Source organism: Opisthorchis viverrini (assembly GCF_000715545.1).
Source record: "Opisthorchis viverrini unplaced genomic scaffold opera_v5_52, whole genome shotgun sequence".
Classification (NCBI taxonomy): Eukaryota; Metazoa; Platyhelminthes; class Trematoda; order Opisthorchiida; family Opisthorchiidae; genus Opisthorchis; species Opisthorchis viverrini.
In genome coordinates, this window is record NW_008751708.1 from 702,848 (window position 1) to 718,562 (window position 15,715).

Genomic DNA, 15,715 nt, shown 5'->3' on the forward strand with positions numbered 1-15,715 from the left:
CTGGTCATCCACACGAACTATCATAGCATGCATGTTCATTCGAGGTGCTTCGTAGAGTGGAGTTTGGCTTGCAACTTTGCTTTCGAATTCTGATTAAAGCATCAAACCATTCTTTTTTATTGTATCTAACTATTTTCTCTGATTGACAAAATGTCAACACATCAGGTTGGGATGCTTCTCTCACTAGTCCAACCTAAAGGTGGATAAAATCGAAATACGTGTTTGCATTTCAATTACAGGACACGATAGTTTACTAGGTTACTTGCCAAGAACAGCGTACGTTATATTTGTAGCACACTGAGCTCCTCGTTGGTATTTTTGGGTTATTTTAGACCAGTCAACATCAGTGATTTGTGAGTAATGCAGGATCTACTAACACCAAAATATCGCATATGGGATAGTTATTCCACCATCAGCAATGACATGCGTGCCTTAAGTATCGTTTGGAACCGTCAGTTCTGCTTAGGGAAGGCCTCTCAATGAATTTATCCGCATCGGTAACCGAACGTGGACAGGCCTCTTAGACAGGTCACATTTCGCCGACTGTTTTCCCCCACTATTAATGTGCTTGGTTAAGTATTTGTACTCTTTGATCAGTGTCCAATAAATCAGCTGGAGATCCTCCCTTTGAGTTTCGTAGACAACTAGCGTACTTCGTTCTGAATTAATCAGTTAAGTTAGCTGAATCTCCGCCTTACTCGACCTACTTCATATCTTTGGTTGAGAATCACCGCCTAGGAGGAAGATTCTCCAGTGGCGTAAGAGCCAGCAAAGGTGGAAGGTTGCATGGAATTTGAGTGACGGTGAAATGTAACACGATCCTGATGCATTCATGTCCCGACGAACGTTACATCGTAACGAACGTTGTTTCCGGTTATAAAAAGTGCATTAGGTTCCGCAAGGTTTTCATCTCGTAAGATCAAAAGGCCTGTAAAATGCAGTTAGGGGAATCAAATGCCTAAGCAGAATATTGTAACTTTCGTTTTAAGTAGAATACCCACTATCTTTCTGCCATTTACTGAGAAAGTTGGTCTCAGAACAAGGAACTATTGTTGCTCAAAGCCAGTATGTGAACTCTTTATGAATCAAGGAAATTCCATATAGTTTGCACATCCGGATACTTCCGTCAATTCACAGTGAGGTAAGCAATTCAAGATATCCATTCGTACGCTGGTGTAAAACGCATCACATCTTGTTGGCCTCCATAGAAACCACGGGAATTTCCTGGACACTTTAAAGCGTCAATAAGTATCCACTTGCTTTGGTGACGACGCACTTGCTTCGACATAAAGTAAGCTACTCGTTTATGGACACGGCAGTTCTGTCAAAGGTAGGTACAAAATGAATTATTTGCATGGGGTAAGCGTCAAAAAGTCAACAAAAACGCCATACCTCAAGGATTGCAGTACATTCTCAACTCCGACTTCTATCTACCCAGATCGATCAGCTTTATGCTGCTTCTTACTTACCGTAAGCTGTCACCTAATCCCTTAAAAACAGTTCCGAACTAACAAAATGTCGGTTGAACCATACGACGTATAAGATTCTAACAACTGGACCAATCCTTACCGTAGGTGGGTTCGTCTTTATGTGTATACAGCGAGAAGCTTAACTCGCTCCAAGTGGACTTGAAGAGTTCCACCAATGCCAAATCGGAATATTCAGAGCTTCGCGGTGTTTGAATGGAAGTTTTGGGCACAAATGCTTTTACTCGGCTGAACAACCCGTCGTTGTATCCATATACGTGAGTGTACGGGAAACAGTGAAATTCCCCGAGTACGAGAGCAGGCAACAGGTGTTTTAACTGGAACAAAAGATCAAGTTGGGCCGTTCAGCAGAAAAAAAGAGCCGACTGTGACAAATAGAATTCCCCCCAAGTTAGAAAACCACCCCGCAAAATGGCCTATTTTTGTAAGATACCCTAGGATTTGGTTTGAGATGAGGGTTCAGACCCAATTTCAAACGAAAATCAGCCATAACCTTTGAAAGTTACCTTTTCTCTCTTGACCTGGATGCACTCCTAACAAAGATCAGTTTGAAAAAATTTACATTTGGAATTTTCATATTCCGAAACTGATAAATAAACAGTAAATATTGTGAACATCCACATCACAGGTGAGATTGTTCGCGAAGGCACTGTGGGCCTTAAAACAGAAAGTTTGTCTGAATGACACTACTTTAGCATCACTCTCTTGAGGGAGCACTTTGAAACGCTGGCCACAAGTTTTCCTTACTCTGTATGTGTCCGAAACGTCAAAACGGACGTCAAGAGAACAACCGAATTGATTATTTCTGAGTTCTATATGGGCGTGCGGGCCACTCCTCCATATGTTGTCACATAAGAACTTTACCCGGAGAGCAAATACTAACACAATAAAGGATTTAGACAATACTGTCACATTGCGTACACGCAAGAATTTTGTATCATTCTGAACCTTAGAAGGGATGTATTCTTCGGAATCTGAAACTACAAGTACTCTACTGATACAGGGCATCCATAAAAGGAACCATTCTTCTGATAAGTGTTTTGAAAATCCACCTGTTTTCCACTTCGGTTTTTGATAGACATCAAAAGACTAACAAAGGTTTTCGGCTTTGCGACGGAAAACGATAATAAACTATGCTCAAAATGACCTCTGTACGATTTGGTCACACTACTGGAGGGCTCCTTGTGGCTGAACTATAATTCGTCAACCCGTGGGTTTGAAATTCCCCGGATGTTTTTGAGGTTTGCTGTACTGATGACTGTTCGTAAAAACGAAATAGCTGCGCAGTGTTACTCTGTTTTGTGATGCAGAATGGCTTTACCCACAAGATTAACTCTTGATTCATAAAGAAATTGACTTGAGGTGGTTCTTCTCAAACAGCCACCCATCTTGAGAGCAGTCATCGCAAGTAAAAACAGTTCTTCCTTTATGGATTAAATCCCTTCCGTTGCAAACTGTTTCTCACAAGGTCTGGTTCTGTTCCGTCTATTCAAGCGATGTCTCATAAAGAGACATCTCTTGTGAAACAAAAAGTTTGGTTCGCTGAACAGGCAAGAAGGATCTGTGGATCTAAAAGACTGAGTTTATTATGAGAGATCGGTCAGTTAATGACCAACTACTATCTGATAAAACAGAGCTATCATACCTTAAAATAGAATAGGGTTGCAGCAAATTGAGGTCAAAATACTCCGAATCGCTGGATTGACCCAACTACTGAAGGTATTTCCCGGAGGAGGGGCCAAACAGGCAGTCTTACTGAACAGTATGCTCAGATTCTAAGGGGGCCTTGAAGACGTTCATTCTAGTTAGTATAACGTCATTTGGCATACGTACGCTCTACCCAGGTTATTGAAAACTTGCGATGTCTCATGGGAACAGCATGTACTGCCTCTACCACTGATTAGTCGAACGACAGTCCAAGTTCCACATCTTGAAATCCGAATTTGACAACGTGTTGTCAACTTTGATTACCGTGTTGATTAGTTTTTGCTTGTTGGTTGCTTGTTGTTAGTTGGTGAATGATTAAACTCCTTTGAAACAACCTGAACGTGGTCTGAATGTCTGCCCGGCCTCGAGAAGCTGGTGACCAGAGGACTGAAACGTTGGAATCCGTTTCACGGTGATCAAGTCATTTTTCGTGTTCTTTATTTTGCCGGACCAAATCAAGGGCGCTGCTGGTTTAATTTTGTTGAGACTGCCAGTTTTCTTGCTTCCAAGTGGTGGTATTCCATCCCAAATGGATCACTCTTGATTAACGGCAGACTATGAACCCTTATGATAAGAATAGCCAAATGCTTTATATGCAGCATGTACGGACGACAAAGTTGTAGTCTCATTTGTTTGCGTGGACTGGTTTAACCTGATCTAACCAATCCTTGTCACAGTGATGCTACATTATCGCGATAGATTATCCTTATTGTGTAAAAGTGTTCACATAAGTCTGCCATACAGATTAAAGATGTTTCAGTAGATAATATCATTCACAAGAATGGAACAAAAGCTGCGTTCATGGTATCCGTTCAAACGACGTTCGCAGAGTAGGGTCCTTTCAAAGAGTATTTTGTTAATTTTTATGAATTGGTAAAAGAGTTGTCCTTTTTGAAGATCTCATTGCTTTATAGGTTTAGTGTTTCATTGTATCACTGCCGAAATTGCGATATGTGCTGTATTGTTCGCTGCTAGATTCACTCCTCAAACTCGCCGTCTACGAAGACTAAAAAAGGAAACAAGGCTAATTTACCAGTTCACCTGAACTTGTAGTAACATATTGTCAGAAAGAAACTCTACCTCCTACAAAGAGCGACTGTTTCTGTGTAATTTATGCAGACAGAAGACAGTAGTCGCCAAGTCGTCAGCCAGTTATCCTCACTGACAGCAAAACGTCTCCTGACTACATGTCGCTCAGTGGATCGCAGATTAAAAATCCACTTGAACTACTGTAAGGCCAGTAAATCAGCATTTCGTGAGGCAGTTCTGGCTAGTCAGGAGCAGTCAGTTTTACACGCTCAAATAATACTGACTAAAAACTATGACAGTAATCTGTGATCACCAAATGTACTTTGAATTGGTTTACATATCTTTTTAATAAGTATTTCCACGACCCAAGCCCATAAATACATACTGTTTTCTGAAGATTGAAGAAAGTACAGTGAACGCCAACATCTCGTTGCATGTTTTGTCCCCGTTCTTATCAAGAACATATTTGCGAGTATTTTATGTTTTTACAAATGAACCGCCTTTCTAGAATCCCATCTGTCATCATTAATCGTCATTAGGAAGATATTTTACGATTAAAGCGAAATAATAAAGCGTTCATCGAAAAGGAGCTTACAATAGAGCATTCTCGGAAACTCGGTAATTGCTGTTGCTGGAAGTTAGGGTCAAAAACGTCTAACTCGATTTCTGAAAAGACAGAATTTGCAGTATTTTTCAGATTAAACTATAGACATGCGATGATTTGCTTTATAATAACACTGATAATGATGATAGTGAGGAAAAGAGAAGTTTAAAGAGAATCGAGATGAGCGAGATTTTGGTAACTTCCGCAACCGTTCACTTACCATGATCTCGACATGAATGTTATCAGTGAACCTACTGAAAAAGGAATTTTGCATTTTGGGTTCTGCGACTCCCTTAACTCGTTCTTCAGTTGTAACTGCAGTGCTGTTTGAAAAGTTGTTTATTTTGTTCAAGAAATCTTCTGAAATTGTTTTTCTAAATTTTGTGTCTTGTGATATGACTGGGACCAAACATATCCTCGAATAAGTCCACTTAGCTGACATTTCCTACATAAATCGAATGTAATCAGGACTTAATGATTTCTGCCTCCTTACATTAGATTATCCCGGAATAGCATAAATTCGTTAGGATCCCGGGTTTATACAATAACGTTCTATCTAGTATCCTAAAGTTCCTACCTTGTAACGCAGAATACCTTACTATGGATATGTCGGGGCTTGCTCCCACCGAGTAAGCACTTGTCGTCTACACGTCAATTTATCACGTAGGATGTTAGCCCAGAGACGGTCACGAGACGGTTTTAAACGAATTTTTATCATAAACACCAAACTAATCTAATTACCGAATTTGAGGCTGCACTCTTGACCAAGTTAAGCAGTTAGTGGTCATTCAAAGCCAAAAGCGGACAATTGCATGGCGTAGTAACAAAGATAGTCTGCTTTGAAGGGCTAGGTCATTTTGACTGGAAGACACATTTGTCCCGTAGACAGGAATGTCGGCCCTGAAAGATGAGGTTTTGTCTAGGATGCAACGAGCCAACTGGTTCTGAATGCATATTCCCCTCACCTGCAGTGGTATGAATGACGGTTTGAAGAACGTCAACAAATCACTCGTATATTGATAAAGTAACAAATGCGTTCAGATTGATCGCCTCAAAAGTGGGGTTAACAACGTTATTCGTTCAATAAATCATGTTTGTATAACCGATTCGGCTGATCTGCATCAATCTCAACAGACTTAGAAGTTACCCTGGAAGGCGAGGATCCCTTTGCTGATTTTCATGTAGACGTTCTGGATGATACCAATGACCAACATACTGACAGTTGTTCTCCTGTCAATGAACGTGATGAAGGTCATTAGTTCATAGAACTAAGACCGAAAATATTCTCAACCCTACGAATGTCTGTGGGTTGATACCTGATGGCCTTATTTCTCCAAAAACCAATATGCTGGCCTTCCACACGATTCTTGTGATTCAAACATATCGGTTGGATTCCAAGCTCACTGCTCATATATTTTAAACGGAGGCCGCAGTCAGAAAACAAGTCCATTATGGCAAACTACATCATCATCATCATCATCATCATCATCATCATCGACAGCATGACATCAGTGTTCAACACCGATGCTTCACTGCCGTACAACCATGACTTGTTTGAAAGCCTTATTGTAAAGAAAAGAATAAGGACGGATGGGGTAGGGACTTAGTGCTAGCTTGACACAATCATTCAGACGCGAAATAAATAAAAAAGACAGTGAAACTCACTCAAGAAGCGTGGATCATCTGAAAAGAACAATCATGCTGGTTTACACTTTCCCTTTTAGAAACAAGTAAATATCTCTTAAATTCGATTACAGCGTTCTGTTTTTACATGCTCGGAAGAAGATGAACCCGATCAAGTAGGTGAAAAATATAGCTCCCAACAGAGAACCTCAAGAACGGAACGAAAGTGTATGATTGATGAGGGAAAAACTGCGTCGAAAAATTACCTCCATCTAAAAGATGGCTAATGTTGAAAATTATTTTTGTACACCTAGCGCTACTGCTTCCAATTGCTCGGATGAAGGGAGGTGAACAACTAGCTGTTGGTACGGTAATTCTCCTTTCAAAGGAGATTCTCCACGTAAGGGCAATATTTGTTGTTGTTGAGCCCCCTTGACAAGGTAACACAAGTACGGAAGGAAGCTTGATCAACAGAAAATTGCTTATAATTGATTGTTCTTGTTATCCAAGCTGCTTTAGACTGCCCGGAATATCTGAACTACATCGTTTATCAATTTTCAAGGTAAACGTTACAACTTTGTGACCCCTGGTAGTTTCCACTCAGCAAACAACAATGAATGAAACAGACGCCCGTATTTGGCATTCGCAAAATAAAAAACTGCGGCGACCCTATTTGAAGCTTAGTTTTGCCCCTTGGCTGCAGTTCAGTACTGGCCGCCATCGAGAATTACTGAGTAGAACTGTTAGCAATATTCTGCTTCAGAAAAACAAACGGGTGGACCGGTAGTAATCTTCGATATCATGTCAAACAGAGGCCACTGTGGAATGGATGCCGACAGCTTCAAAGTATTCCATATTATTTAGGTACCTTACATTAGCGAACAAAAATAGAAATACCAGATAGCACAACACAATAAAGCAAACAACATGGGAGCTAAGAAAATATTCTCGGCTGCCCGTTCTCACAAATTAGAAAGGATATGACGTTTATATTTTCGAAAAAGTCACAACAAAGTCAGAAGTGGACCAACGTTGTTGAAACCTTATCATTTCAACCGCACACAGAATTATTCAGTTTGTGAAACTGTTTGCACTCATTTCAAATTTTGCTGACCTTGGTTCGCCCTAAATATTTAGAACATGGTTGAGGAACTTCGAAAATAACTTAAAAATGAATAAACCAATCCTTTACAGATGACCAGTGTTTTAGAACTCTTAGCGATGTTCTGTTAAGAGAGACTACAATAGTCGGTTATACTAGCATTCTGTTTACATAGGGGTCATTGCAACAGTTGTCCTTTTGAAAACTCATAATCTCAGCGCTAATTAACCGAGTCAACGAAAAAGCAGAGCAAACCTTTAGGTCTCAACCTCAGAGTTAAACAGTTAAAAACAAGTCATCTGACTAGATAAGGACAGCTCCACACTTAAATAGCTGAGTGAATTTCACGTGCGGCTTATTGAGATACAGATTTTAGAAACTCACTTTGATCATGAAACAAAGGAACCTGGAAGTTCGTCACATGAGAGTTTGCCAAACCAAGTGAATCGATAACGCCTTGAAGTCCCACCTTCCATTTCTCGGGAAACGCAATTTCCAACGTTGGTATTATTGATACGTGATAAACCAGGAATTTGACAACTTTGCGGTGATCGTAGTTGAGCACGGTTTGATAGACAACGTTCACCTGATGACCTCTTTCTGCCATGGTTGCGGTTAACTTTAAAAGGAAGGGTCAAAATGATTCAGCTTAGATCTGATGGACTTAGCTACAGTGCTCCTGTGCAATAAACGACATTGCAATACGTAATAAACTCTTCGATAAATAAATTTCACAAACGGCGATTTGCCACAGTTCACCAGCAGCAAGCAGGAAACCCATCAGAATACGATAAGAAATGTGTTAAAAGGGTTCTTTCCTGTGTATAAAGTCCTTTCTGATGGCGACTGGTAAAATGGCTGTCTTGTTCAAGCCATGGCCTTCTAAAGAAGCTCCGGAGAACCGTCACATTTTAGCGGAACTTTAATTGTAGCATTGGGGAATAAAACTATCCATACATTTTCACCTTGGGGACGAGTTGAAATAGACCATTAATCATGACTATTTAGCTACCTTGTAATGGGTTTAACAGACAGAATCTGTCCACTTTGGCAAGCAAAACTCACAGAGGGGTTGTCTGACATTCAGTGTGACCTTTCGGTTCATATAAGGGGATGAACAGTGATTTCGTTATTTTAGTCCTCTAATGTGCCAAATTGTGAACATCGTTGGCTATCCGACGAATGCCTCAGCTGATCGGTACTACATTAATCATTCAGACTGTTCAAACGATTGATGTTCATTTAACGGACTTGACGGGTGAACCTCAAAAAGGATGAAATCGGTGATGGATTGTCCGAAGTTTCTACCAAGTCTCCGAGTAGCGTCGTATCAAAGATAAAACATGGTAGGGCAAGGAAGTTTCATCAAGGAGGGCTTTATTAGCGAACTGACTTAATGGTTGAAAAATACCTCTAAATGACATCCAGGACGGGATTCCTCGAAGGTTCCATATAAAATTGCAACATTTCGGACGTGGCCTCACATATTTGGTTAAAGAACATCATGAACAAGACTGCTTCAGCTCAAATTTCACACCAGATGAGTGTGGAAATGAATTATCCATCCGAGTGGTAATGAAGACTTCTCAAAATTCAGGCGCAAGCTCTAAACATACAGGAATTAACAATCATTTGTTGACGAAACCCGACCAATCCTCAAAGTGTCTTCAGCTCTGTCTGTTTTACACTTTAACTTTTGGTACCGTATAAAAAATTCGAAAGCTTACAAGAAATCCCCGTGACTTTTCGCTTAATTCGCCCCCAGGTGAGGTTTTTTTTCTTGATACTCGAAGGTCCCTAACTAAGTTAATGATCCTCACAGGTAGTGCTGGTATGAATAAATTCCCCAACTATGCTTTATTCTTATAGTTAAAAGGAGTGTCTATATACACACATGTATACATATATACCTCATCAAAAGGACATCGTGTGACACCTGAACGAGAACATTATTGGTGTTCTTCCTCTGCTAAATATTTTCAGTCATGTTGACAATGAGGGCTGGAAAATTCTGATCACAACGCATAAGGATTACGCAACAATCAAGTTATTTTCATGTAGGTCGTAAATATCATACCTAGTTTTGGGTAACTTCAGGCACAGTCCAAATACGCAGGACTGCATGAATCACATGTGTAATAGTGACAGAGGTCTAACTAACGGACCCTGTCATACCTGATCTATGTGCCGGTGAACTGGCGGCTTGAATGTGGTGGTCAGATTCTCTACACCACAAAACCTACCCATCCAAAGGGTAGCCCTTTATTAATTATGCTCATGTTCATGGAATATAAATGCTGTTAAGATGCAAGAGATGTCCATTTTTCATTGAAGCAATAGTAAATTAGCCTGTCTCTTGCATAAATTAAACAGTACCGTTAGCATGTCTCTAAAGTTTAGCACGGGGAAATAGAACGCAGAGAGAAAAAAGAGCTTGGTGATTATTCAATAGCTGGAATCCATGAGTTTTCGTGGGTACATTTGATGCAGTACAACAATGTGCTGGGACAGTACACGTGTATCCTGGTGTTATTTATATCCTAGCCTTTTATCGCTAAATCATCGTCAGATGCCCACGTCTCAGTTAGATAATAAAAGTTAGCTACTTCAACGTTCACAAGGAAGTGCGGATACCAGATTAACTAAAACCTAGTTCTATTCTGATAAACCATCAGTATGTACCCTCTCCTGTCAGTGAACACAGGCAGGCCTGTTTAAAGAGCGCAACTCAGGGAAGGGGGCTTTCACCTAAGCTGCAAGTGATATCCCTCCCTTGAAGTACACTTTTGACCTGTCTAAGAGTAGGTCCTGCGCCTGCAGCCATTTTTCTCTAGACATTTCGATAGATCCATTGCATAGCTATTTTTGGCTGTTCTCAAACGTATTTGCTCAGTCCCGAGGCAACTGCTTTCCTCTATGATTGCTTTGAAGGATGGACGCTGTATTGCCCATTGTACCTCAAAAGTTGTCCAAAATTTCGACTTTATTCTACTGCACCATTCTTATTCATTGTCTAGGTTTATCGAAGAATGAGTAAAGACCAGGTTTCCTATGCCGGTGCAAACTTGGAAATCGGCATTCATTCCATATAGCTTACGGAATTCTACAGAACCGAGCAAAATGTGTCGTTCCAAAGGGGCGACACCTATGAAACGGCAAGCTAAACAGGGCTGTTCATTTCTAGGGGTTCCAGTGCCGTCATCCAGTGTTTGAATCATTATTATAACAAGCAAACTGAAAACTTCACACAAGGTTACATACGAAATGTTTGAAGTTGATTTTTTTCGTTTCAGAAAAAACTTTCACGAGCTGGGGGCATTTTGAACAAGTTTGGAAAACCAAATAACACATCTTAGGTAGTCATTTCGGTGGAGGATTGTTATCCGATACAGAATCACTTTTTTCTAAATTTCGTCTCTACTTGTCAAAACCATTTCAAAGTAATCTCTCTCAAAATTATAAAGGTGCCCATTTGTGAGACTTGTAGGCTTTTCAAAAAGCAGGAATCGTCCCCCGCTGTATAATGACTGTTTTCAGATCAAAAGCAAGGTTAAGTATCGGACACCCCGACAGTGAAGATCTCGATAAAATGGAGTTATGTGGGTTAATTTTTATGGGCTTCTGATTTGAACGTCCATTCATTGTTTCGCTAGTAAAGTAACAGCCACGCATTTCTGGCTTACTTGCAAGAAGACTATGATTCAAACTATGGGTAGAACAAAGTTATTTTTTTTTTAATGAAAACCAGAGTGCTGCTTCCACTTTCATGTCGACTGGTAACAGTAGGAACGCACAGGGAAAAAACTAGTTGAATGAATGTTATGGCATTAACCCGTTTTGAAAATTTTGACAAAACAAAAACGGTATATAGTGATCTTTTACAGATTATGTTGAGGACTTGCCTGGGCCTCCAGATCTGTCCTAAGCACATCAATTGCTTCTTGGCAAATGTCACCATCGCGAGACATAATTGCATCACCTTCAACTTGAACATAGAGTCTCATCTCTGGAAGAATGAGAGTCAAGGAAATGGTCTTACGCCTAACGCTTGTTTGGTGAGTGAATATCAAACGTTTAAATAACGGATAAGCTAGCGCTCACCTGTTGCATATTGTTGTACTCTGTCGTTTTCATGCGGGATATTTTCATTCTCTTCTAAGAAGGTAATGAAAAGATATCATTCGAAGTGAATATCTGTGACATTAAATAAGAGTTACCGCTTCATCCAAATCTCAATCAAAACACTGGACAAAACGATGCGATGGCACATTGAAACATATCCAATACATAGGGCTGATGGCCGTGTTGTAATTCGGTGCGGGCGAGTCAGATAGACGAGCCACTGCCTGAGAATTGACTGTATGTTGGTCTGAACAAACAGCAAAAGCACTCGTTTTGTTGAGCGATAATCTGACCGACCGATTGGAGGATGTGTATAGTCTGATGCCTGATTTCTGAGTGTGAGCATCTTAGCTGATCGATATAAGTAGGCAGAGTCAGCAACATAGAACACCACCAATTCAGACCGTCACCTAACTGAATACATTCTGTTAAGTGACCATCTTCACGGTTGTGTGGTAGAAGATTGACAGAGTTGATGGCCGCGAGAAAGATTGCCTTACTAATTTGTACATTTATGTGAGGAAGGTAGCATAAGTTTGATTGCCTAATTAGGCAGGAGCAATTATTCTGAGTGGGATGTCATCGGTGGATTGACTAAAAGCGGGGTCTTATGGGAGATGTTATCTTCACATGTGAATAACCGTATAAGGAAAATTCGCAAGAATGATATGCAATTCTGTATTCCATTTCCATGAGACTTTAGTCGACATTCTGACATTTGTGTGCAACCTCAGTAGACGTATCATGTAAAGGAGAGTACCACATCTATCTTCGAGTGGTATTCCATTACTCTGAAGAGCATACATAAGTCAAGACATCCCGATGATTACTGATTAGTCATTGTGATAGCTGGAACGGGAACAACACCGTGCAGAATAAAAACGCTACTTCTTAACTGCTGCAGTCCATGTAAATCAGGCTAAAATGATACAAACAGATCAAGAGAGCAAGTTGACCAACGAGTATAAACGTGGCAGCAACCATCAAGCGTTTCTGGCCACATACAATGTCTCGAACCCTTTATTCATTAGTGCCTCGAAGAGCTTCAGTCTGTGTGACCACCTGTTCCGAACAGAGTGGAATGAGACACTGCCTCTGCTTCTTTGTCAGTCATGACATCCGTTTGTTCACGCATGAACAGGGGTCAACTCATGTGCTTGTGATTCAGTCGTACTAGTAACCCCCGAAACTTCAGATGGATGAATAAGTGCACCGACTCATATTGCAAGCTAACTTGCTTTTGTGATGGTTGGCAATCGTTTGGGCCCTGTGTGCCCCAAATGTCAGCGGTTTAGCAACAGTTCAGTTCAGCGGGTCTGATATCCAGTGTAGGAAACCTTTAGTTAAATGTTTTGTTTTCATAACAAAATGAAAACTCTTTTTAACCTAACGCCGTGGTATGTTTTCTCATAAGACGGCCAGGACAGCACTTCGGTATAAGTTTGATGGGATCTCTTGGTCGGAACAGTTCATTTGAGCATCCTGTTAACACTGTCTTAGTCTTCATACATATATATATATATATATATATTTGTATATATATATATATATATATGTACATACGCATGTCCATATAAGTTCAAATAAGAAGAAAGTTGTTAAAAAGTCGAGGATCTGCTCCACAATCTACGAAAAGGATGAACTATGTTGAGGGTAGTCTCAGTTGACATCATAAATGATATCATATCGGTGAATGTATTTGGATTTCTGGATGACTGGTTTTAGTAGGGTGTGCTGAAACAGGGCACACTTCTTCAGGTCGTTCCCATATTTGTCTAGAATAAGGTATTTTCATAGCGTCATTTAACACAGAAGTTGTTTTTCGATATTACATTCTGTCGAACACCCAAATCTCGTCAAGAAATGTTTCCATCGTCACTCGCAAAGAACTCTCCAGCGTGAACATGTGAATTTGTTTATCCCTGTTATCTTAGACAGTAAATGTGATACGTTTTGCACTCAATAAAGAGAGATCTTTGAGAGTTGGTAAGCGGAGATTAACTAGCCCTAAATATGTCCAGTCGGTAACGAAAAAAACTAAATTTGCTAAAGGGATAATTGGCAAGTGACTGTCGGTCAGTCATTGTCCAAATCCACTTGCCTTTTCTCCCGTCTCGGAGCACATCTACTGCGGATTGGATCCCCGTAAAATCCTGTTGTAACAACTGGTTGATTATGAAGGATTTCACTTCAGTATTCTTTATACTTTCGAGTGACCTTTCGGCTTCTGCGGTCGTTTTTGTGCTCAACAGTGCGGTTGTAATTATTGGCAGTGATTGGCTGATGTGGTACCTCTCTAATTTGCAACCCGCGAACCACTGATGATGTTCAAGCAACTAAAAGAAATTAGTAACATAAAATTTTATGAGCGTAGATGTGGAAAGTAGTCAAGTTATTCTCTCATTCGGGTTTGATTATCGGTTGCGCTAGAAATCAGCTTCTCTAAAGACAATAAAACCAGTTGTTAATACTAAAACTTGACATCATACCATACGTGACGTTGTGTCCTACTTCTGTCTTGTTCAGTTTCATCCAAACTATCTGACTTTTGAAATCCAATAACCTCTTTTGCAATCCTGAGCATTCTAAAATGCGACGTCCAAACTCCAAAGAAGGACAGAAACAAGGAAGCGCATACAGTCGGGGCCCCCAGTAGGGAAGAAAAACGAATTCAATCGGGGATGTCCTTTTTTCAGGAGGTTTTGCTGTAGCACTTCCTATAACTCAATACATACCAATGCGCGTTCCTGTAGCTTAAACGACAGGGCGAACTGTATCCAGAGTTATTCCAATTAAGTGCACTGAGCTGGGCTTCTTTGGTTAGCTCCATCACACGATAGGATTGGTAAAGCTTTTCCACCTGTCTATAGCCTTTTAAGGGACACATGCCACCAAATTGTTTTTCATCAGCGTGTACTCTCTGGAAAAAGTACACTCACCGGCGAATCTCTATGGCAGTTAACTGGCTGTTGCACTCGGCCTACTTCAGCAACAAACCAAGTAAACCCATAAGTCGAGTAGCTACAACTTGCTTTGTGTTATGTAGATTTGGTACGCCGCTGCGACATGGGCATTAACGGTGAAGTACAGTTAGCTGGAATCACGAGAAAGTGTAATCTGTGTCAGGACGGTATAATAAAAGGTATAAGTGGCATGATTTTGCATGATTCACGGTTTACAAACGAATTAACTGAGTGGTTCCTGTTCACCGACTAAATCTGGATTATAGTGATTTGTAAGGTAAAAGAAGGTCCCATGATGGAATATGGGGGATCATAAACGTTCACACAAGTGACGCGGTATGAAAGTGGGAGTTTCGGTAAACCGTTTTGAGCAGCCTTGTGACTTACATCACCGCACTAAAATGCTTTTAAGCAATGTTCCACAGTCACACTATGAAATCAGCCACTCTGAGGTGAAGCCATACAGCCTTTTAGCGGTGTGACAGAACCATACCTGAGTACAGAGCGCTGAATGCACCAGTGAAAAAAGAGCTCCAATCCGTTCAGCGTCTTTAATTTGTACAGGATCAAGCACCGTTTTGAGCAAAATTCTCAATTCTGAAACCAAAAGGAGATTGTCTTAATAGTCTTATGAGATACGGTTAAGTTGCACATTCAGCTTAAAACTGTGAGACCAAAACAACCCTTCCATGTCTTTTCAGGTAAGTAGTACAGTATTGTCATAAAGGGAACTACCTACAAGGTGGTTGAAGAATTTTTGACAGCTCACGGCCGATTTCGCCATTCTGGGGGCTTATGAGGTAGGCACAGTCCCTGAGGTCTCGTTAAACTTGTGCTCTACTTGAACCCAAATCGGCAAGACTTCAACAAATATTCTTATTTAAATATCAATCGGGTATTGACGGGAGACGGGAAGTAGCGTACCAAATGCAACACGAGCGGCCTTCCTGCAGCACGTTTAGTTGAAGAATATCATAGCCGAAAGATTAAGCCGAGTCTTCCGGTCAGAGTCAAATTGATATGTGAGTGAGTGTACTTATCTCGCGCAATCTGAAGAATATCATAGCCGAAAGATTAA

General features: G+C 40.6%; 1 protein-coding gene across 1 annotated transcript; it reads right to left on the bottom strand.

Annotated features, from left to right (window-relative positions):
- Positions 1-833: 833 nt before the first annotated feature.
- On the bottom strand, positions 834-15,232 carry T265_13282 (hypothetical protein; the record flags this gene model as incomplete). The annotated part of the gene is made up of 7 exons (XM_009168123.1): positions 834-928; positions 1,570-1,804; positions 5,048-5,142; positions 7,937-8,171; positions 11,482-11,556; positions 11,654-11,707; positions 15,131-15,232. Coding segments are annotated over 7 exons (891 nt in total), but the record flags the coding sequence as incomplete, so codon positions are not given.
- Positions 15,233-15,715: the final 483 nt, after the last annotated feature.